This window comes from Perna viridis, chromosome 9 (assembly GCF_037379345.1).
Source record: "Perna viridis isolate PV_CMFRI_1.1 ecotype Kerala chromosome 9, ASM3737934v1, whole genome shotgun sequence".
Taxonomy (NCBI): Eukaryota; Metazoa; Mollusca; class Bivalvia; order Mytilida; family Mytilidae; genus Perna; species Perna viridis.
In genome coordinates, this window is record NC_142453.1 from 12,424,113 (window position 1) to 12,448,085 (window position 23,973).

A 23,973-nucleotide genomic window follows, 5' to 3' on the forward strand; every position below is an offset into this window, starting at 1 on the left:
CAACACAGAACCAATGAAATTTATTTCGATAAATAAGTAATAATTTATATATTTACATTAGATATCATATTTGGATTTTTAATCTTGTCATTGCATTAAAAAAATATGTTTGCAATGATATAAGGAATTTGGTAAAGCATACTACCGAAATTCCACATTCACACACCCTGAGAACTGCAATCATTGTCAGAAGTTTATTGTGAAATCTCCGTGAAAATAATTATTGAATACCATGCCCCGGTATGGACAATTAGTGATGGGACCTGCCGGAAGTGGGAAGGTGATTTAAAAGTTAAACTAGTGGCACAAGAAATTTAATGTGTATCGCTCAACTGGTAAAAAATACTGAAATAGTCTTTGTATATCGAGAACAGAATTGTCTAAGAGACAATAATCCCCTTGATGAAAATGTCAGTCCAAGGCCATCCGTTGGTCTTCAATGAACGATGAAGAAAATACAAATGTCACAGGGGGTAGCAGATTGATCTGTCCCCAACTGGCCAAGTCGTTCTGTCCAAGTTAATCCGTCCAAAGTCGATCAGTATTTATCTATCTATCCATCTATCTTCTAACTTCATGTTTCCACACTCCTTCATTATACTGACTATTACTTGCTGTTTGCATGTGTGGATAAAAAAGAAGTTTTACTATAAGTGATGAAAAATAATATATACAGTGAAAATATTTTTTTCAATCAAAAGTGATTTTGTTAGTTTCTGGTGTTTTGTTTTTTTTAAACGATGTACATGTCTTGCTGTTCAGAAAATTTGTGACAGTGTAAATGTGGTTATCTGCTCTTTAAAACTGTCTACTGCAGATGTTGGTAGCATTTTCCACTGTATGATGGTATATGGATAATATGAAAATTTGTAAGTATCTTTCTTTGTATAATTTTGTTAATGATGGTAGGGATGTTATTTCTGGTTCTTTTGTCAGATGGCACAAGTAGATTTGTTGGGCATATTGCCAGTTGGAGGTGAATGATCTTATAAAATACTACTAGTCTCGTCTGAATACGCCTAAGCTGTAATGTTGGCCATTGCAGATGTTTTAGCATGTCTGAGACAGAACTGGTGATATGATATCGTTTACAAGTGAACCAAGGTGCCCTGCGTTGGACCATCCTTATTTGGTTGATTAGATTTGGTCTTTAGGTTTTTCCGTCCCCAAGTAGATCTGTCCCCTCTAATAATTATATTGTATAAATATATGTGCATAAAATTTAGTAACATATACAGAAACTTGTTTTTACAACCAATTTTATTTATGACTATGGTCATTGCACTTTCAAAGTAGGTATCTAAATTGAAGAAACTACATGTATAAGGTGATGTATATTTATGCAGCGATGTATAAGGGGATGTACATGTATATTTATGCAGAGATAAAGACATAGTTTGCAAGGCTGTTTTATTTACACATGTATACATCTTGAGAAATTTTGATTAAAAACAACTAAATGGAAAACAATAACCCTTTCTAATGTAAAAATTATATGAAATTACTGTAAACTCAATTAGGTCTATACTAATAATGTAATATTGTTTAATGAACTATAATCTATTCATTTTTAAATTGTAAAATTTAAGAAAATACAATGTACACATGTTCATGTAGAAAAGGATAAGATAATTTAATTTCAATATTTATGTTTAATATTTTAATTGCATGAATTCCTTATGCATAATGCATCAAGTTAATGATTGGGGATGGATCCACTTGGGGACAGATCTACTAGGGACGTATCAACATGAAATCCCACGGGGCAGGCTGCAGTTGGCCCCACAACATCATTCTACACACAGGTACTGTGAAAGAGTTGCTCCTATATGCTCAAGTAATATAAAAATTTAACTGAAGGTGAAAATGAAACAAGGCATGCAGAGGCTAGAAGTTTCTGACTTGGGACAGGTACAAATATTGTGGCAGGGTTAAAGTACTTTTGCGCGATCACAACCCTCAGTGTTTAAAATCTAGCCACTGGAAAAATATTACACAATTAAACACACCTAAAAAATTGTTAAAAAAAAAGGTCTGAGTCCCTTGTTACAATGGAAATAAAAAAAAATTTAAACTGAAACTGACATGTCAGCTTCAGACCAGTTTAAACCTACAAAAAGCTAAAATGTATGCCCCATCGTATGTTAATTTGTCGCAATAATCATTTAATCAATGGAGTAGTTTAGTTTTCCTTCTGGTTTTCAAATTATAACATAAATCTCTCATAGTCATTTTTGGCTGCATGTAGGTGAGTAAATAACTAACAGAAAAACTATGTGAAGCATGCTTAACTATGAACAGAGTGTGATAAGGGTTATATAGGGCAGGAGAACCAAACATAGCTCCAGCAGTAGTAGATGGATCTTTTAAAAATATCAGCATAGTCCATGTCAGCATGCTGATCAATTTTGCCCTCCCGCATGTTTTTAACTACATGTACACCTACATGTAAATATATTATATCTTACTTGACCACTATGGTCTATTTTTAGTAACAGAAGCCATGTTTTTCACCAGGTCAAAAAATCCCTGCATACCAATTGTTTAATATAACCTAAGGAACATTCATGTAAGTTTGATTAGTTAAATGCAATGATTTCAGATGAGAAGATTTCCAAAATTGGGAATGAAAAAAAGAGCAAAAATTTCAATTAATGGGCAATAACTACAATATCAGTCAACAGTCTATATGAAAATTTTGGCAGAGGTTTGTCTCACCTTTCTGATTTATTTAACCACCTTCAGATTTTTGCTAAACCCATTGGTTTGGAGTTATTTAAAAATCTGTACTGTAATTTGACCACTGTGGTCTATTTTTAGTAAATGTGACCACGTTTTTCGCCATATCTACATGTATAATCCACACTCACAGACTGTAAGGAATATCCTAAGGAACATTCGTGAGGGGAAGACTGTAAAAGTTGGAATTGTAAAATTTGGGAAAAAAAATAATTTCAGAACCCATAACTCATTCATCCATCAAGAAATCTTTCTAAAAAATTAGGTATAGGTACATCCTATTATGCTAAACAATTTTACTTCCTGCAAGATTTTAGCTAAACTCAACTGCTTAAAGGTACATGTATTTGCAAAATTCGGCAATTTGACCCCTATGCAGTATGGTCTTTTTTAGCAATGGCAGTAATGTTTTTTGCCATATCATAAACACACACACACACACACACAGAGATTTTTAAAGATACCCTAAGAAGCACAAAGCAAAGTTTGATTTCAATCTGTTCAGTAGTTTTAGAGGAGAAGATGTGTGAAAAAGTTTACGACCACGAAGATGGATAATGGACATATAGTGATGGGAATAGCTCACATGGCCCTTCACGCCAGGTGAGCTGAAGAATGATTTTAAATATGCTTTTAGGCTTTGCATAAAGGATGGAATAATTTGTACTAAAGTATGTTATGCTGTTTTTTCACTGATTTCTTGACCAGCAGGAATATATGAAACTTCCTACATGTATAATACACACTGTACTTCTGTGTTATAAGTTCAAACAAACTTCCTTACTGCATTCATGCATGTCATTTCTGACAGAATGATTCTGAGCCACTCATGTTTTAAAGCATCAACATATATAAGATGTTGCTGACGCTCAGTCCCTTTACATGTACAGATTTAAATGAACAGGTGTCTTATCGAAGTTGCACATTATCTGTGATGTTAAATTATTGCACAAATTCATGTAATCACCTTCATGGCATAAAAGGTAAGAAAAACGAAAAGTTAACATTAGGTGCATTTCCATTTAATTACATCTTGAAAAACCAAAAACAATGACCTATAAATAAAACTGCTTATTCAAATTAAAAAACAATGTTGACTATTATTTTTCATGACGAAAAGCATTTACTGGCTGTACAAGACCTGTAAAGTAGTCAGAATCCTGCTACATGTAAATCATTTATAATTTTTACACATGTGTTCTTCATGCAGCCAATGGGTAAAAAGGCATTTAAAAAAAATGGAAATGGGGTAATTTAGCGTGTTTTGGATAGACTAATTTAAGGCCCCAGATCTTTTTCTCATGGGAGAAATCAAATGTGTTCATGGATATACAGACTGAACATATATTTTGTAATTAAATGATTCAAGTAGAATTTAACATGTATCTTTGTACTCAAATACTGTAATATTATCAATAAATGTTACAGTTCTCTACCTGCTGTTAGATTTGGTTTTTCATGAAAAAAGAAAAAAATTAAATGTATTACATAACAGAGGTGTACATATTAGCCTTTGAAAGAGGCATAGTGCCTGAATTTGCACCATATTTATGGCACAGCACAGGACCTCCTTTACACAGACAAAGATTGTTAGTAAAAGCACAAAAATTTGCAAATTTATTTTTGATGCACATGAAGTTGGACAAACATTTAAAAAATGTATAACACCCATCATATTATTAACTTTAGTAGGAAAAGTGCTTGTAAAAGATTTTCACCTTGCTTGTTGTCCTTACCACATATTAGCTTTAAATTCTGGACCCTTTATCATGTTCAAAATATATAAAACCTTACCTATTATTACACAGGTGCAGTGAAATAGTTGCCCCTATATATTCCAGCAACATTAAAGTAAACTGGAAGTGAAAACGAAACAATACAACAGAAATTCTTGACTTGTGACAGGATAAAAATGTGGCGGGTTAAAGTACTTTGATGTGATCACAACCCTCCCCCTTTTTAAATCTGGCCACTTTGGAATACATATATTGCTTCTTAAGTCAGTTGAAAACAAGGAGAGAGAAAGTCATCTGATAGTGATTACTGCTGACATACATCCAGTTGGGTTTCATGGTAAGAATTGTTTTTTTTCAGTCGACATACTGTAGCAACATAGTAAAGCATGCTGAAGTTATCAAGAGAAACATACATGTGGTAAACCTAGATCCAGCAGCAGAGTTCTTTGACTATCCAGTATTGGCAGGTATATGTAAATGTTTTTTGTGTGAATATTGTATTTTCAAGTGAAATAATTTATGCCACAACATTAAGGTGTCAGAAGCATTTAACTTTGCTGCTACTTTTACCTCAATACTGATCTGTATAATATCATACATCAGTGTTAATTAGAAATGTAAACATGATCATACTGATATTCAATGTTATACAAAAATGTATTTTTACTTGTATGCATCCATTTGCCGTTACAACACATACAGCAAGAAATTTTTGATCAGAAAATAAATTCTTTCTTTAAAACTTACATTAAAATGAATACACAAATAATAAATATAATTCTTAATAATAAACTTTCCAGCATTCTGAAGATGTCTTATTTCATATCACAGTGTCTAGAAATAAGGAAAAACAAGATGTAAAACTTTTTCAAACTTTTTTACATTAGTTAAATATATTCATCCCATTGACTTTGATGCTTAAGTTTCACATATTATCTATATGTACTTGTAATTTACACAATATTCTATTGTAACTTTTTCGAGTCTGAGTTGCAGCTAAGAAAACTATTTGTATTTATATAAAGAATTAATGTTCTGTATACGGTAATATATATTTTATTCTATTTGAATCTCAGATATACGAGATCTGATCAGTCTTGATGATGCAATGGAAGACGACTCACTGAGATTTGGACCTAATGGTGGACTGATATTTTGTATGGAGTAAGTTCAAAAGTCAAGACATTTTCATTTTGAATTCAGGTTGTAAGTTTCATGCTTATTTGGGGGGGGGGGTGGTGAGGGTGCATACATTCAAGCTAAAATTACTTGAAGCAAGTGAAGATAGCAATTGTGATAAAGATGTAAAATTTTGTGTTGACAAACTTACTGTCAGTTATGTGATTTAAAGTACAAGTGGTAATGCCTGAGGTTACAGAAAATTACCAGTCTGTTCTGTTCATGTTATTGGAAATCTTTTGTGACATGTGACTTTAACTATTGGGCATCGGACTTCCCATATTTTTAAATTTTAGTTACAAAATGTTTTGCTTCTATCAGAACTTTTATGAAATATCAAATAATTACTGTTAATTATTAACAATTTTCAAAAGTCATAAATCCTGGGTATATAAAGTTATACCTTCTCCATGTTGCACAATACTAGTGTTTATTAAAAGAAATTCTTTTTTTCAATTCTGTTGTTATACCAGACTATGAATGTCCCATCACCTGCTTTTGATAATAAATTTTTTGGTCCCATATCTAACAAATGGTTTAACATGAATGTTTCTTATGATTGTTATCATTAGAAATACCTTAATTTGGGATATTTTGGATGTAGTTTTATTTTGGTTTATTTGCCACCTACTTTGAAAGTGCCAGAATTAAACATGCCAAAAAATAATATTTGTGAAAATTTAGGTGGCCAATATATATCAGTGTATTGGTTGGTGTGATTATTTAACTTTTTTTTTGTAATCTGTCTGGTGATTTGGTTGTTATCTTACTGTGTAATTAAACAACAATGACACTTCGTTTTATCCAGGTAAATTGCAGCAATACATTTGTCACTGGTAGGGGTAGACCACATCTAAGACCACACATAAAGGATTACCGTTAATATCAAAATAAAACATTTACCATTCTGAATACACCAAAATTAAACAGCCATATGATGGTAGAAAACCACCAAAATAATTAATTTATGGTACTATCAATGTAATCAACGTTCTCTGAGATCTCTACCATGAACGTAAGTAAACATTTTTTTGTATTTGTCATTTTTAGGTATTTTGCCCAGAATTTAGACTGGTTAGATGAAGCCTTAGAGGAGGTTGAGGATGACTATATACTCTTTGATTGTCCAGGTCAAGTTGAACTTTATACACATGTACCTGTAATGAAACAGCTTGTTGACAGACTGCAGAAAATGGAGTTCAGAATCTGTGGAACTTTTTTGATAGATGCACAGTTTATGATTGAAGCATCAAAGTTTGTGTCTGGTGTTCTGACTGCTTTATCAACAATGGTCAATTTAGAAATTCCTCATGTTAATGTGATGACAAAGCTGGATTTACTAAGTAAAAAGGCAAAGAAAGATTTAGAAAGGTATTGCAATCAATTAAATGGTTCTGATTTTCTATAAGTTGTAGAAATGTTAATTTAGCATTATTACAGTGAGAAAAGAATCAGTAGTAATGAAGAAGTCAATATTTCTTCATGTTTTCAGTATATGCTTAATTTGTCTCTTCAAGTCAATATCTTAGATACATTTGTAGTTCTTTTCAATCAGATAATTTCAAAAAATTGTAAACAGTTTTATAGGTTATCTTCCCTGTATTTGGTATTAGATGAGTGTTCAAAATCACAAGCACTTGGGCACGGATGATTCCAACCAATCTACTATCTGTCTATAAGTACTTGAGTATAGTTTTTATTAGATAGTGGCATTCATTGGTGATATTTTCAATAAAAGGACCAAGAAAGTAGTAAAAATTATTTTTAATCAAATTAAAGAATGGTTCTTGAGAAAAAAACAGAAGTGGTCACAACCACCCTTGTCCCAGCTGCCTGTGTTTAAAATTCCTTAACCCACCTGTACAGTCTATTGTTTATTTTAGTGTTGTATAATTTTCTCTTTCTAGGTATTTAGAACCTGAGTTACCAACTTTATTGAATGAAGAGTTTGATGACAGTAAATTCAGCACTAAATTCAAAAAATTAAATTCAGCCATAGCTAATGTGGTAGGTTATAGATATAGAATAACTATTATATCCTTACTACATGTGGGTGATATAGTGGAATCACCTTATCTATTTGTCCATCTTTCATTTCATCCAATCATCCAAATTTCATTGCGATTATCTTGATTCCCAATGGATTGACTAATTTCTAGTTTGGTATAAGGTATCATAGGGCATATGTTGTAACTGATTTAATTAATTCCTATTTTGTGGAACTTTGCTATTTTCACAACTGATTTTCTTCTGCTTTAAAGCAGAATTCTGCTTTTTCAATTCCGGATTTTACCATTATATTTTTTTAACTGTATATTATTTCCGATTTTACCAATTTTGATTTTGTTTGTTGACTTGGTACAATCAGGTCTGTATTTTTCACTATATGGATAAAAAATTTCTCCCACAAAAATCTCTGTTTCCACAGGACAGATTGATTTTTAAATTTGGTACATGTATATGACTTTGATTAGATGGGGCATAGGTTCTATTTTGGTGGCTTTCTGATAACAACTTCCTGTTTTGTGGCAATGTCAGATGAGTTGGGGTATACTTACTACAACATGTCATTTTCATTTTTTGTATTTTGTTTAATTCTTTTCACAGTTTTGAGTCTAAAATGATTTGAAAAATGAAGCTATGAATTATTTGAATGCAAATTAACTATTTTTTTTTCAATCAACTGCCATGGTAATAAACAAATATCCAACTCAATAAAGCTGTAAGATTTGATATATAGGTAGCCCTACATTGAGTCATTACATTCAACTTTCTACAGTTTTTATTTGAAATATTTGGTTTGAGATAAAAGATTAGTTTCTGATTTAGTTTAAATTTCTGTACAATTTAATATTTTTTATATTGTTGTTGCCATCATTTTATGAGATATCCTTTTTGTTTTTCTCTCAAACATAGCACACTTTAAATGCATTTTTTTTTCACAGTTTGAAAATGTAGTTAGTTTGGATAATATGGGACAGAGTTTTGGCCCTTGGACTTTTTTGATAGAATATTCAGTTGTTTTAATGTTTTTAAGGGTTTTAAATGTATCTGCTCAACAGTGCTTAATATATCTTTTGTATCAACATTTATAATTTAGTAGGTGATTTATTAAGTTCAAGGTTCATCATACAGACACTTTTTGACTGAGATATTTTATTTTTGTTTCAAATTTAAGAAAAAAATAAACTGTCAGAATGAAAAATATCCCATAAAAGTAATTCCATACATTTATAGATCGAAGACTACAGCTTGGTAAAGTTTCTACCATTAGATGTGTCAGATGAAGACAGTATCAATGATGTCTTACTACAGATAGACAATGCTATACAGTATGGGGAGGATCTCGAACCTAGGGAATGTGTAAGTAATATCCACTGTACTGATTTGGGAGTATTTTGAATATGTAAGTATTTAATATTCTTTACTGCATGGGGTTGATCTCCTAACCAGGTATGTGTAAGTCAAGTTTCCTGTGTTCATACTGAGGATCTTAAGCTTAGGGCATGTGAACTTAGGAAATGTTTAAGTATAGATTGGAGGGTCTGGAACCTAGGGAATGTGAAAGTAAAGTCCTCTGTACTGTATTGGGGGATCTGGAATCTATGGTTTGTGTAAGCAATGTCCTTTCCACTCTGGGGAGGATCTCCTACCTAAGGACGTGTAATTTAAGTTTTCTGTACTGTATGGAAAGTATCTCGAAATTAGGGAATGTTTTAATAAAGTCCTCTGTGTTTATAGTAAGGATCTGGAACCTACTGGAATGTGTAAGTAAAGTTCTTTAAGGATCTCCAACCTAGGGATGTGTTGGCAATGTTTCCTGTACTGTGTGAGAAGGGTCTTGAACCTAGGGAATGTGTAAATAAAGTCCTCTAAGGATTTCCAACCAAGAGAATGTGTAGTAAAGTTTTCTGTACTGTATGGAAGTATCTTGAACCTAGGGAATATGTAAGTAAAGTCCTCTGTGTTTATTGTGAGGATCTCAAACCTAGGGGATATGTTGGTAAAGTTCTCTAAGGATCTCCAACCTACAGATGTGTTGGCAATGTTTCCTGTACTGTATGGGGAGGATCTTGAACCAAGGGAATGTGTTAGTAAAGTCCTCTGTGTTAATAGTAAGGATCTCAAACTTATGGAATGTGTAAATAAAGACCTCTAAGGATCTCTAACCTAGAGAATGGGGAAGTAAAGTCCTCTAAGGATCTCCAACCTAGAGAATGGGGAAGTAAAGTCTTCTGTAATAAATGAGGGAATGTATTAGAAAAATCTTTGGTAAATGTCTAACATAGATAATGTTAAAGTAAAACATTCTGTAAACAAAAATTTTGTTCTTCTGTAGTTCACGATTGTCATTCAATATTGTGTCTTCCAGTGTTGGCTTCCTGTCCGTAGAAGTGGGGTACAAACGTCTCTGGATTGTTTTTCTTGACCTGGGTGAATGGTTCAGTAAAATCACCTGCAGTGTTAAAGGAAATCTCAAATCTAAGAAATATTCTAATCAATTCTCTGGTGCTGGAGAATATCAGACACAAGGAATGTTTTAATCAAATATCTAACACTGTAATGGGAGAATCTCAGACACAAGGAATGTTTTAATCAAATCTCTAACACTGTAATGGGAGAATCTCAGACACAAGGAATATTTTAGTCAAATCTCTAACACTGTAATGGGAGAATCTCAGTAAATCTCATTGATTTTTGGTTTAATTCTGATATGTTTAATTGCTTAATAACTTGGTGTAATAATTGTAATATGACTACACTTCATAGATAATATTATTCATATAATTTATTTTTATTCATATTTTAATAAAATGCTGGAATGTTTTTTTTTTTTTTTTAGAAGACATTACAAAAAGATATTCAAGCTACAAATAATAATTTGTTTGTATTTGCAGAATTATGAAGAACATGATCCAGAGGACAATGAAGATAATATTGATAGTGGTTTTGATGGATGAAGTAAAAGTATCTACATGTTTCACAAATACACTGAAGGTCTTCGCTCTGAAGAGCATGATTTGTTTTCATGACACTGACAAATCACATTTACAATCAGTGAATTATATCTATGAATTATAAACATTTTCATCAATTGCAGAAGAGAAGAAGAATCTACTCACAGATAATAGCAGACAATAAAAAGCTACACACTGTTTGCAATATTATGCCATTTGTTTGGAGTCTTTTGTATGTGAGATGTGTATCAAATAACAAATAGGAAAACAATGACGGTGAAAGGAAGAATATTTCCATCAAACATAATACCAAAAATTATTGATATCCTTCAGTGTGTTTTTATACTCCTGCTCCAAAGGAGAGGGGCGTATACTGATTTACTCGTGTCCATGTTTCCGTTTGTCTGTTACAATATTTTCGTCACAGTTTTCTCAGCAACAACGTGTCATAGTGTCTTTAAATTTTAACACATTCTTCCTGTAGGTATGCCATATGGTAAATCTATTCCAAGCTTCCTTCATAATCAAATGGTCTTTCCCGAAGGCAAATGAATATACCATAATATACAAATCAAAAGACAGGCATACAATGGCACAAATAAGAAAGAAACAATGGACATTGATAAATAGTCTTTATATTGATCCCAGAGCAAACACCATTTATCAGTAGTTTTAGCTGACCTGCACCAAAGGTGTGTGTAAGATTATATCAATTGTTTGTCATCCATTAACTTTTTAAAATTTCTCTTATACTGATGAATCTCTATTTTTGTAACAATCATCTTTGCATATATTTATAGCTTCAAATTGTATCTCTTACCAAATGTGCTGTGATAACCATAAAAAATTTGGATCATATACTACTTCTAAAACCAGAAGAGAGATAATCTGACAACATATATTAGGTAGAAAACAGAACAGATATGGTGAAATGCAACAAATGCATCATCGTTTAATCCCTATTAAAATAGTAAATACCGAGAACAACAAAAGGCCTTCTTCAATAAGTGTAAGATCCGGCATCTAAAGGTTTTCATTTTTAGCTCACCTTGCCATAATCAGTGTGAGCTATTGACATCATTTCTGTCATCGTGTAAGCAAATAATAGTAAGCAGGGTCATCATAGATTTAACAGTTTTAATCAAAATCAAAACAGTGTGGTAATCAACAACTTCTTTAGTATCATTTTTGGCTGAATTTCACGTTGAAAATCCTGTTATTATATGGTGAATATTAGTCGGGCATGCAGGGAACACTTTTCTCATCAACTACTAATAGCAGCCTCTTGATATTTGGTATCTAGTTTTGGTATGGATCCAATATCGATGGATCACACACGCTTGACTTTTAAATTTTGGTCCGATTTTGAATATTTTTTATTGGATTCCCTAAAAAATCCCTGCCTGCATTTTTCAATTAGATTTCAGCTCTTACGTTTTTTGAGTAATTAGGGGTTGAAGGGCCCCACGTAAAAAAAAAATATTTTCATCCGATTATGATAATATTATTATCATTCTTTAAAATTTCTTATGAAAACCGTGCTTGGATTTTTTTTTTATTAGATTTGATATCTTATGGTTTTTAAGGGACCATACCCCAAAAAATAGACTTATGATTTTTGTTCTGATTTTGAACATTTTAAATTAAATTTCAAATTTTGTTCAATGTAGTGTCCAAACCATTTGGTTTGTCCATATGGCAAGTTGTTGTGGAATTTATTACCTATTAATTCATATTAATATCATTTATTGATATGAATAAATGAATTATTGATATTAAGGATTAATTATTGGTATCAATAAATTGTCATTTATTCAATTTATTTAATGTCTTTTATTGATATTAATTTAAATAACATTTATTCACACGTTAAGAAATTAATATTGATATCAATAAATAATTTATGCACATGCTGATAAATATTCAAAACTAATACTTTGTCCATACTTTCCCCAACTGTCTGCGGTCGTATATCATGCTGGGTCATGATTTTTCAATTTCTGCATTCATCTGGGTTGATGAACATGTGTAAATATGATTTGAAATTGAAGTTTGAAAGCTCACATTTGTCCTGACTGAACAATTCAGACATATCATAATCAGCCGGTATTTACACATTTACTGTTAATTTCGTTTATCATACATTGTAGGCTGTATCCAAAATAGGAATTTTGTCTGTGCTTCTGTATGCCCATGTATCTTGTGAGCAAAAATTGACTCAAAAACTTAAAAGGCTTTCAATGAAATTGTGTATGAAGTTTATTTGATGTACATGAAGCAAAATAATTACTGCTGAATGCTTTTAAAAGGAAATAAAACTTTTTGCCGGAGTCATCACTCGAATAGCTACATACACGTCCAGTTTAACAAAAGAAAACTAATGAAATAAGTTGCATCTTGTGTCCATACTTACCACTTGTTCACAATAAGAACAAGCTGCGCCCTGCATATCATTCAATTAAGAATGACTTGAAAATGTAAAAAAATATCTTTGAATAATTATGTCCAAGGAATATACTTAAAACATTTGAAAGACTATGATTTAATCAACATAATATAAATATTTCATAAATTGTCAGCTTACCAAAGACAAAGACCAGACATTGAAAACAGATAATAACATCAATGAACACAAAGTAATTAAAATAACACATACAAAGTAACAAAAGTAAACGAGTAACTCCACTACAACTGTGAGCATGGACAGGTGCACCGGTAGGGTAAGCGTCCTCTGCTTTTCTAGAAAAACCCACCGATCGGAAGTTGCTCTAAAAGTGTCAAGTCTAGGGTAGACGAAAGAGGAAAGGAAAACTATGACACGTTGAACAAATCAGTTTTCATGGTACAGATGGATACAACGTAACGATCCACGAGTTCATGATGCGACCATAAAACTTCTGTAGTGATGACTTCAGTCTTGTAGCAACATAACCATGTTCCAGAAGCCTAATTGTAAGAAGTCTAGCGCGATACAAAGTCATCGTAGGTACGGCAATCTTTGGCATAACGTATGAATTGTGATATGAAAATTCCATCAAAACATCAAAATGAAGAGACAAAACAAAGAAATCACCCAGATTATATTATATAGCACAAAAAGATGAATTATTTCTGAATAAATGTTATAATCGGTTCCTTTTGCTAAGTGAAGTAAACGTGGCGATGTTTTCAGCAATTTGCAGCTTATTTTAGCCACGTTCAAACCAGATTGAGCAGGATATATGGCTGAGTGTAATTTTGATGCAGCACTTTACAGATATCAATGTAGCACTGAAATTCGTTTACATCATTGTGATGTGTGATACATGTAATAAGCTATAAAACTTGATTTGCGTAATCAATTGTCGGACAACATGGGTTACTCCCTACATTAATTAGGATGTAGATAGCTGTCCACGAAACAACCACTGAGGTATTAATATCTACCTCCACTTACACAAAGAACGTTTAATAACTGAAAACAGGTCCGTCCAAATATTATTGATAGAAAAAGTGAGGACAAGGTAAGCAAAAAGGGACTGGTGCAACATAACATAAAAGCACAAAGCAAATTGCAATACAAATAAAGAATCATTAAACTAACCATTATTGGATTTATTATCAAATAATAACGAGATAATTTATATCAAAGCTAATGTGAAATATGCTACATGCATATATTGCTGATTTTTCTTGCCGTAACTTTCGTAAGAATTATTTAATTGATTATGTTTCTGCCTATCTTCATTATAATGATATTTTGTTTCGATTGTCACTGTGTTTTCCTATAAAAGTTGGACTACTAAATTAAACGCACATGACAAGTACCGTAAATTATTTATCTGAGGAAAGACCAATTTATATGCAGATAATGTCCATCGTACTGTTCGATCAAACTAGTCTAATCAAGATCCGTTCATCGAGACATTGGTAACTTTTTCTATTCTTCTGTAAATCCTATGTTTCAAGATGATGCATACGTAATTGAATCGGTTAATGTAAATCGATATAAAGAGCAAGAACTTTCGGATGCAATGAAAAGTCCTGGCCATGTTGCTGTAGTGTTTTACATTATATTGAAATGTATATGTTATATCAAACATAAGAGTTTCAGGTTCAACGCTGTGTCGGTTTGTTAATTAATTCAAATTGTTTAAGCAAACAAAACACATATGCGGAAGAGTGATCCCTACTTTTTAATTACGTTGTTAAAAACCTTCATAATATCAAACAGCAACAAACAAATCTTCTTAATCTAGAAATAAAACCTTGAAGTTCTTAGTTTTGTAATGAGACAAATCTTAAAGCAGTAATGAGACAAACCTTGAAGTTCTTAGTTTTGTAATGAGACAAATCTTTAAGTTCTTAGTTTTGTAATGAGACAAATCTTAAAGCAGTAATGAGACAAACCTTGAAGTTCTTAGTTTTGTAATTAGACAAATCTTAAAGCAGTAATGAGACAAACCTCGAAGTTCTTAGTTTTGTAATGAGACAAATCTTAAAGCAGAAATGAGACAAATCTTGAAGTTCTTAGTTTTGTAATGAGACAAATCTTAAAGCAGTAATGAGACAAACCTTGAAGTTCTTAATTTTGTAATGAGACAAATCTTAAAGCAGTAATGAGACAAACCTTGAAGTTCTTAATTTTGTAATGAGACAAATCTTAAAGCAGTAATGAGACAAACCTTTTGAGTGTAGAAATGAGATAAATCTCCTCAAATTAGAATTGAAACAAAGAGTAATCAAGGGAACCCATATTTGAGCGAAAGTCAAAATCGTATATTCCACAGACAAAAACTAGACAAGGTAAATAGACATACACAACAAAGAACATAAACTAACCACAATAGCACGTGTACAAAGAAAAAAAAACGTAAATGAGCCTCAAAACGAGCAACTCGAACTCTACTAAAAACTACTCCTAAGCATAGCATAGATCAAACTTCCTTGATGTAGAAATAGAAAATAACAACTTTACTGATGGTGAATTGAGACGAACCTCCTTCATGTAGACAGGAGAAAAACCATTTTACATTCCGTATATCGTTCATTATTTGAGTTTTTACAAACAAGCATGACAATCAAGTTCTTTTGTTATTTGCTAAATAATATGGAAAGAAAACAAACAGCCTGCAACCAAATCTGACTTGTTCTTTGACATTTAGACCAGTATTACGTACTTGCGAAAAGCATTTGTTGGTTTGGAATAATTTCAGTGTCAGTAAAATTACTTTTACACAATATTAACATGACTTACTATTCTTATTATGAATATTGAAAATGAATTTATTGAATATAAAAACATACAAGCTAGCCATGTTTATTTATTTCATGCATCTTTAGATATAAACGAATGTAATCTTTAAGTCTATGCTTATATTTTGTACAAGAGGACTTGCAACATACATGCGGACATTTTATTAGATTATTTATTATATTACAATCAAGGGAATTCCCAGATTTCCATTTATGAATATGTAAGAGTAATCAAGGGAACCAAGATTCTCGCGGAAATCAAAAGAATGCAATCCAAGGACAAAGACCATAGATGGAAAACATACACACACAACAAAGAACATAAAATAACCAAAATAATACGTACAGAGCAACTCGGACTCCACTAAAACTGGGTGCATGGACCAGGTGCACCGGTAAAGTAAGCGTCCTCTGCATTTCTAGAAACACCGGTCGCCGACTTGCTCATAGTAGTAATGAAATCAAACATTACGAAAAAAGGGGGTGAAAATGAAATAACTAACAATTCATAAAGATAAAACATGGTTCTACTTATAAAATAACCTAACCCATAGTTTTATCATTTTATTCATTTGCTTAATATTTAGAGGAGCTTAAAACTTCTGTAGTGATGACTTCAATCTTGTAGCAACATAACCCTGTTCCAGAAACCTAATTTTAAGTATTCTAGTGCGGTACAAAAAATCTGCGTAGTTACACATGTTTGATATGAAAATTCCATACGCAGGTGCTGAAGGGATGTTGCCACAGATGAAAGGAAAATTGACAATACGGAATCAAAAGTTATCGCGTTTGTCGTTTAGTTCGGTCAATAGTTATCCTGTACCATCGATCTCTAAGTGTATGTCAAGATATGAGGCTGACTTCACATTGTCTGTATTATCCTTCATCTCAAGTTCTTTGGGGTAGATGTGATCTATAAAATCCTGGAAATTAGGATTGTTTAACGATTATACGTCATCTATAAATCAGTAACTGGGATCAAAGGATCTGGCTAAACAGTGTTCCTTCCTTAGAATTAAATCAGCTATAAAGTCAGGCTCATAAGAGTGAAGGAACAGGTCAGCAAGTAGAAGAGCATTATTTGTTCCCATTGGAATGCCAACTGTTTGTTAAAAGACTTAAAACACCTAAGTTTAAATTATATTACACCCCCAAATATTGATATTGTTTTTAAGATACCCCTAATTCAGTACTTAGGCATATGTTTCCATCAATAAAAATAATTATAAAAAATGTTGGAAATGTTTTCTCCAATTGTTTACTAAATGATAAATAAAACAAACTTTAAAATGTCGATGATTTGTCATAGTAATAAGGAACTGTTGAACTAAACTCTAAATTGGCAACGAGGTAATCAAACAAGCATTAACAATACTTAGCTACTTTAAGAGGGAGTCCATGCAAAACCAGGAAGAAGGTGGCACATGACAATTTTTTTTTAAATTGTTCATCCATATTATATCACAAATGCTTCCTTTCTCAAAGTTTAATATTAGTTTTTGATTAACTGCAATAATTCAAGAGAAATAAATTACATAGAAAGCATTGCAATTAGTTTAATTTGAGCCAAAGTTGGTTGCTTTGTTAGGGAACTTTAAAATCATTTTCTTAACCACCAATTATCGATTTAAAACGAACTATTTGACATGACAATGATATATCCATTACATTGGAACAAAAACAAATCTGTGGCATCATACGATCTGGATGATTCTCTTAAAGTGTGGATATATCGCAGATTTAAACGATATTTAATATAATGATGTTCACGACGTTGCAAAACAATTCTTTTTAGTCTACTGATAGCTGTGTTAGCTGTGATGCACTGATTTGTTCATATTAATTACCTGGTTTTTATATTTTATCTTTCTAGATATCGTCATTAAGACGGAACTTTGGTCGATATCATCCACACCACATATCTGTTTTTTTTCTCTATATATTACTTAAATTGAATCTTTGATTAAATCAAGATATTCAAGTAATTGCAAAACTGTGAAGTCACTAGTATTTAAGTCCAGTTTTGTGGGAGTTCGTGTTATTTGATTTTTCTGTCTATACTTTTTATACCCAGCTTGAAAACCGGAAACTACATAGTAATCATGCTGTCCGTCAGTCTGTATCCACAACTTCTCTCAAATTAACCACAGAATGACATGCTAGGACACTCTCACAAATTATTTATCTTATGATGACATTGCACACCTCTTGTTTTGTTTTTTTCCATATGAATGGCTTTGGTGTTTCCTGTCTGCTTTCTAGGAGAGGAGCGGGGGTATCACTAAGTGAGTTTTGCTGTTTTCAGGTTTACTTTACTTCAGTGCCGAACTGTTTCATTTCTGTCCTTTTAATGCTCCAGGTCTTGTCTTTTTCAACAGGTTTCTGCTCGTTTATACATTCGGTATTGCTAAAACATCACCTGATACTACCAACAAATGTAATTTTTGCATATTATATACAACTTTAAAATAAGGAAAATGGACATTGGAATGATAATATTAACAACGTTTATTATCAATTTGTCAAACTAGTGATGGTAACTACAGCATAAAGGATGATAAAGCTTCTGATCTGAAAGACAACCATTTATACATTCAATTGTATATCAACAGAAGTGAGATTAAATACAGTGGAATTATGATTAAGCTTACAAGGCAGTACAGAAGTCTGTTGTTGAACATCAAGACTCTTCTTGAGTTTGAAATATCACAAGAAATAATTAAAATGTAAACACGTGACATTAGAAAAACATGACAAAATTATTAATTACTTGTACTTGTAGATATGGAAGTGTACCGAAGTATGTTTGTTATGTTGCTAGTGAAAATTGTAAACGTTATTCTTTTGACAAGAAGTCAACAATAGACGTGATATATTTAAAATAAACGTTGTGTAGGTGATAATTAGTGCGTTTCGTTCAACGGGGAAATGGTCAGTTATATCCGGGCACATCGTCTATCAAAACTCGGGTACATGGGAATTTGTAAGTAATTTCTAGTAATTTAAAAAACCCTAAAATTTATTATAGCACTTTTTCTCGCCAATAATTTCCCTAAGGAAAAAGGCTTTTTCAAGTAAATATGTTTTTTTTATTTTGGCCTAATAAAGTTATGTCAACGTTTCTTCACAATTAATTTAATTAATTTAAAAATATTTTCTACATTACTTCCGACATTTTCTGATACTTCTATACGATTTTGCTAGATGATAGAAACGAATCTCAGTGTAAAATGCATGAATAACTTTGAAACATCCGTATCTTTGTTTTAAAATTACATCTCTATGCTTTGGTCGATTTATGTATTTATTAGCCGGCTAGATATATAAGATATCACACCATGGACGAAATGAAAAAATCGCCGTTGCGATTGGTTGACGTATGATTGTGTATTATTTTCTTTAAAACATGATTGGTCGAAAACGACAACGTCAGTATACGTAGTTGTTTTGACAAAGATTTACATACACAAAGATTAAAGAGTAATCAAGTGAACCAAGGTTATAGCGGTAATTAAAAGTAATGCCAAAGACCCGTTGATATATCGTTTGTGTAACCTACTTCATCATTATACAGACTTGTGCCCATCATTTTGGATATCGGTTCCAGAGTGTCTTTAAACCAGTTTGTGTTAAAGATCAAGATGACTTAAAACGATCATTTCTTTCACTACTGTTTGTCAACAAAGGTATAGATGCAATTAATTTTGCTAACAACTCTACCACAAAAACGTCACGATCAAAATTTTCTCGAATTTTGAAGTTAAAGAAAGAATTTTCAGTTATAAAGCGCTATTGCAGGACCTCGAGATTGGGGACTCCTAAGCTAAACCAACAGAGTGTTTTTCGTCTTCATTCAAATATGTTTTTTTTTCGATCACGTCGTTTAGGGAAATTTAAACTTCACCAAGAAACAAACTTCTCCGTAGGGTCCTTCTAAAGCCCAAAGTACCGTGAACCATGCTACATCAGTTTTAAAAGACCCCGATGTAGTAAAAACATTGTCTACTGTACAATCTTAATATATTTTGGTACCAGTAGAAAAAGCCCAAAACAACATTGTGCTTGTCTGCAAAACGTTTTTTATATTAAATGTTTATTATCAGAGGTACACGTAGAATATAATAACAGTAATAAGACCTATGCTGCTTCCAAACTGTACAAAGAAGAGATAGTAGAAAACTATTAATCTGTGCTTTCCTCTTGGTTTCTGTACCAAAAACGATGCTTGCGATTTGCCGTCTATGTACTGGATTTCTGAACTCCACAAGAATCCATCCAAACAACGCTGTTATGTAAACCTCCTTCAAAACTTCTATACTCACAGCTGTCCAAGAGGGTCACCAGTCCTATCACGACACTTGTTACTCCCGTAATTCAATGTGGATCCTAAAAACTCGAAAGATCTTTTGGAAACCCTCAATTCAAGACTATTATCGGAATACAACAGCATGAAAAACTTATGATTTTTCAATTCTTTATACTTCTATTCCTCATACTCAGTTAAAATCTCGACTCTCAACTTGAACCATCAACATCGAGACGGTACACATAAATACAAATATATACTTCTCGGAAGATGATGTTTTTAGAACGATGGAATTGTTGATCGACAACATATTTGTCCAGTGTTGTGGATGCGTTTTTCAACATTCAAATGAAAAAAAAATATTCTCCTATTTTTGCTGATTTATTCCTTCACTCTTATGAGGCTGATCTTATAGTTTATCTGATCCAAAAAAGGAACCTCATTTAGCTAGACCAGTTTCCGCTATATAGATATATTTTTACCCACGCTGAGAGATCGATGGAAAAGGAATACTATTGACCATACTTTACGACAATGCCCCCCCCCCCACAGTTTTTAGTGGAGTCCGAGTTCCTCTTTACTTTTGTTAATTTGTATGTTTTATTTTTGTTATTTTATGTTCTTTGTTGTGTGTCTGTTTGTCACTGGATTACATTCCTTTGCTTTCCACTAGAATATTGTTATCCTTGATTACTCCTCCAAAGATTCAATAGAATTATTATAAAGAAAATAATATATAGAGACAAATACAGGGACCAATGACAATATCAGTATGTTTGTAACGGCTATTTCCAAACTGACACTATTTCCATGAAACTGTGACTATCCTTCACGTAAACAAACACATGGTGGATATTAACTGAAAACTTGACACCAAACACATGTAAACAAACCTGCAATAGAAACTGTTTTTGAATGTCCATTTTCATGATTTTTGGTGAACAAATGTAGAATTTCATCACATTTGAAAATATAATGAAATTTGACAAGTGCAAAAACAAACAAATCCTCTCCCCAAAATTAAAATTCAAAATTCTTAAATATTTATCTATTTAAGCATTAACAATGTATTGGTTAATATCATGGTAAATAATTGTATCGGTTAATATCATGGGTATTAATTTTCGCAATTTAGAAAAGGTTTATTAATTAGAAATACGACAAACACAATTGAAAAAGCAAGCAATAAATAAATCTAAAGCTGATAGAAGTGGTTGCAAACGAACTGGTGATGCTATTTGTAAAGAATTTAACTCCTGTATCATTTGGGGGGGATTTTTTAGTTTTGAGTACTTCTTGTATACAATTCACATTTGAATGTAAAACTTTCTTTTCATAGTATTTGGATCTAATGCTATTGGTAAGAGTTTAGTCCTAGAGAGTATACAGCATATCTAAATTCGCAATATTTATATAATTTGCATTACATGTAAAGCAGTGCAAAAAATCATTCTCGAATATATGTTATGTTTAGATGTCATATAAATGAGGCAATGTATCACGTGTGTTGTTGTTATTTTGTAACTTTAGTTTAACCATAATTGTTCTTCACTTATCACTCCATATAATTATCTTAATTTTCGTATCAAAATACTTATCGGTTGATTATAATTACTACAAAGAAGAAACTTGGGATAATCAATTGACAGAAATACGGAGGTTAACAAACCAACATATCCGGTCATGTATCAAGGCGACATTGTACAGTTGAATCTAATATGAAACACACACACCATTTTAAAGAACTTAAAAGAAATTTATATCATTGAAATGATGTTGCCAGACGAGCAGCGGGAAAGTAAGTTATATTTATGGACTTTCTTAAGTGACATGAACTGCATAATTGTCTAAGGTAATCTGGACAATTGCAAAGGACATTAAAACTTTTCACAGGACTGTTTATTCACTTGTAGATTAATTCCTTAGGTGCTTTAATCATTTTTCTGCAAACTCGTTGAATGCAAACAGTATTATATTAGTATTATATTAAAAAAAAATGAAATACATAATGTCCATTAGATATTTGACTTGCATGAATATATCCATATTAATATAATTATAAAATAAACACAAATGGATTTAAACAGAAAGAGAATCAATTTCAAGGTAGATGAATAATATAATTCAAAGTTGACTACAGTCAATTTTGTATTTTTTTTTGCCCATTTTCATCTAGATTATACTAAAACAATTGTGATACAAAAGATAATTTAATGATTTCTGTACTGTAACTGGGTTAATTATCTCGTTATTCGAAGGAAAGGAAGAAGAAATTTCTTTTCTTCCCACACCTAAATGTCTTTTTTTAAGTAGTCAGAAACAGCATTAGCTTCTCTTTATGTTATTTTCTTTTTTCTCCTGCGTATGTAGTTTTCACATCACAACTCATACGTTATGCAAAAGATTGATGTAACTACGCTGACTTTTTGTATCGAGCTAGACATCTTACAATAAGGCTTTTTGAAACAGAGTTATGTAGCTACAAGATTGAAGTCATCACTACAGAAGTGTTATTGTCGTCATCATGAACCCGTGGATCGTTACGGTGTATCCATCTGCATCATGAACACTGATTTGTTAAACGTGTCATAACTTTCCTTTTCTCTGTCGTCTACCCCGGACTTGACTTTTTATGAGCAACTCGACGGATGTTTCTAGAAAAGCAAAGGACTCTTACCCTTCCGGTGCAACTGGTCCATGCTCCCAATTTTTACTCATTTACTTTTGTTACTTTGTATGTATTATTTTGGTTATTTTAAGTTCTTTGTTGTATGTGTCTGTTTTCTATGTCTAGTCTTTGTTCTGGATATAATTCTTTTGATTTCCGTTAGCTTCTTGTTTCCTTTTATTTAGCCTGCACTCCACAATTTAGTTTAGTTTTGCACTTTTGGCTAGGGATGAAAAATGACATAAATGGAAACCGGTGGTTGCTATAGTGATTAAAAATGAAGAATCTATTGTTGATAAAACATTTTCTGAAAAAGGGGACCTTTAAAAGTATTTTGCAATGTTTTATATATTTTCAATGTTGAAGGGGCTTTTTTCAGTGACAATTTGACTTCATTGTGAAAGTGAAAGTAAGTCAATTTTTACCATGATACATTTTATAAGTGGATTACAAAGTGAAATAGCTCAAAATCTAATATCGAGGATGCCCAGATGAGGATGGGGTTTTCGAACGAAAAAGTTTGGACAGTTTCAGGGGATGAAATAAAAATTTAAGATATTTTGAGGGAAATTTGATATTTTTAAACCTGATTTTTTTGCAAATTTTCGCATATTTTTGCATGGTTTTTATGGTAACCCTATTTGCTGTGGGTAATTTTTTTCCAGAAAATTTTTACTGCATCCTGAAGGCCTTGGTTTGAGCTATTTCTAGATATATAGATTTACAGATGCTTGACAATTTTTTTAAAGTGATAAATGTTATAAAGCATCATATTACAAGACCAAAATTAGGCAGTTCTACAATACTGTGAAGTCCTGGCTTATTTTTGTACTAATAGCGTCTTCTCACAGTCATTGCAAATGCGATGTGTAAAAATTCCTCTTTTCGTTTTACTTTATATGTAAAAATGTCTGTAATTTTACTAAAGAAACAATTATTGCTATAAATAGAACAGTTAATCAGAGAAACGGTAAATATTTGTATAAATTTACTCAGGTCATGATTAAAACAATGTTCCGTGACTCCCAGTTTTTTGTGGAGTCCGAGTTGCTCATTTGCTTTTGTTACTTTGTATGTTTGATTTTAGTTACTGTATGTTCTTTGTTGTGTATGTCTGTTTTCCATGTTGGGTCTTTGTCACTGGATTAC

The 23,973-nt window shown here is 32.0% G+C and overlaps 1 protein-coding gene across 1 annotated transcript; it reads left to right on the top strand.

The window, feature by feature from the left end:
- Window positions 1–131: 131 nt before the first annotated feature.
- Window positions 132–11,245, top strand: LOC148606810 (GPN-loop GTPase 3-like). The gene is made up of 7 exons (XM_088545254.1): window positions 132–280; window positions 4,834–4,942; window positions 5,552–5,639; window positions 6,705–7,025; window positions 7,562–7,661; window positions 8,892–9,017; window positions 10,553–11,245. The coding sequence occupies exons 1-7, from the start codon at window positions 233–235 to the stop codon at window positions 10,613–10,615; spliced, it is 855 nt and encodes a 284-aa protein (XP_088401380.1). The 5' UTR covers window positions 132–232; the 3' UTR covers window positions 10,616–11,245.
- Window positions 11,246–23,973: the final 12,728 nt, after the last annotated feature.

Bases quoted from the DNA above. Each gene is read 5' to 3' on its own strand.
- LOC148606810 (XM_088545254.1), top strand. From the start codon at position 233: ATGCCCCGGTATGGACAATTAGTGATGGGACCTGCCGGAAGTGGGAAG. The intron at 5,640-6,704 runs GTAAGTTCAAAA...TGTCATTTTTAG, and splicing joins GGACTGATATTTTGTATGGA to GTATTTTGCCCAGAATTTAG. The intron at 7,662-8,891 runs GTAGGTTATAGA...ATACATTTATAG, and splicing joins ATTCAGCCATAGCTAATGTG to ATCGAAGACTACAGCTTGGT.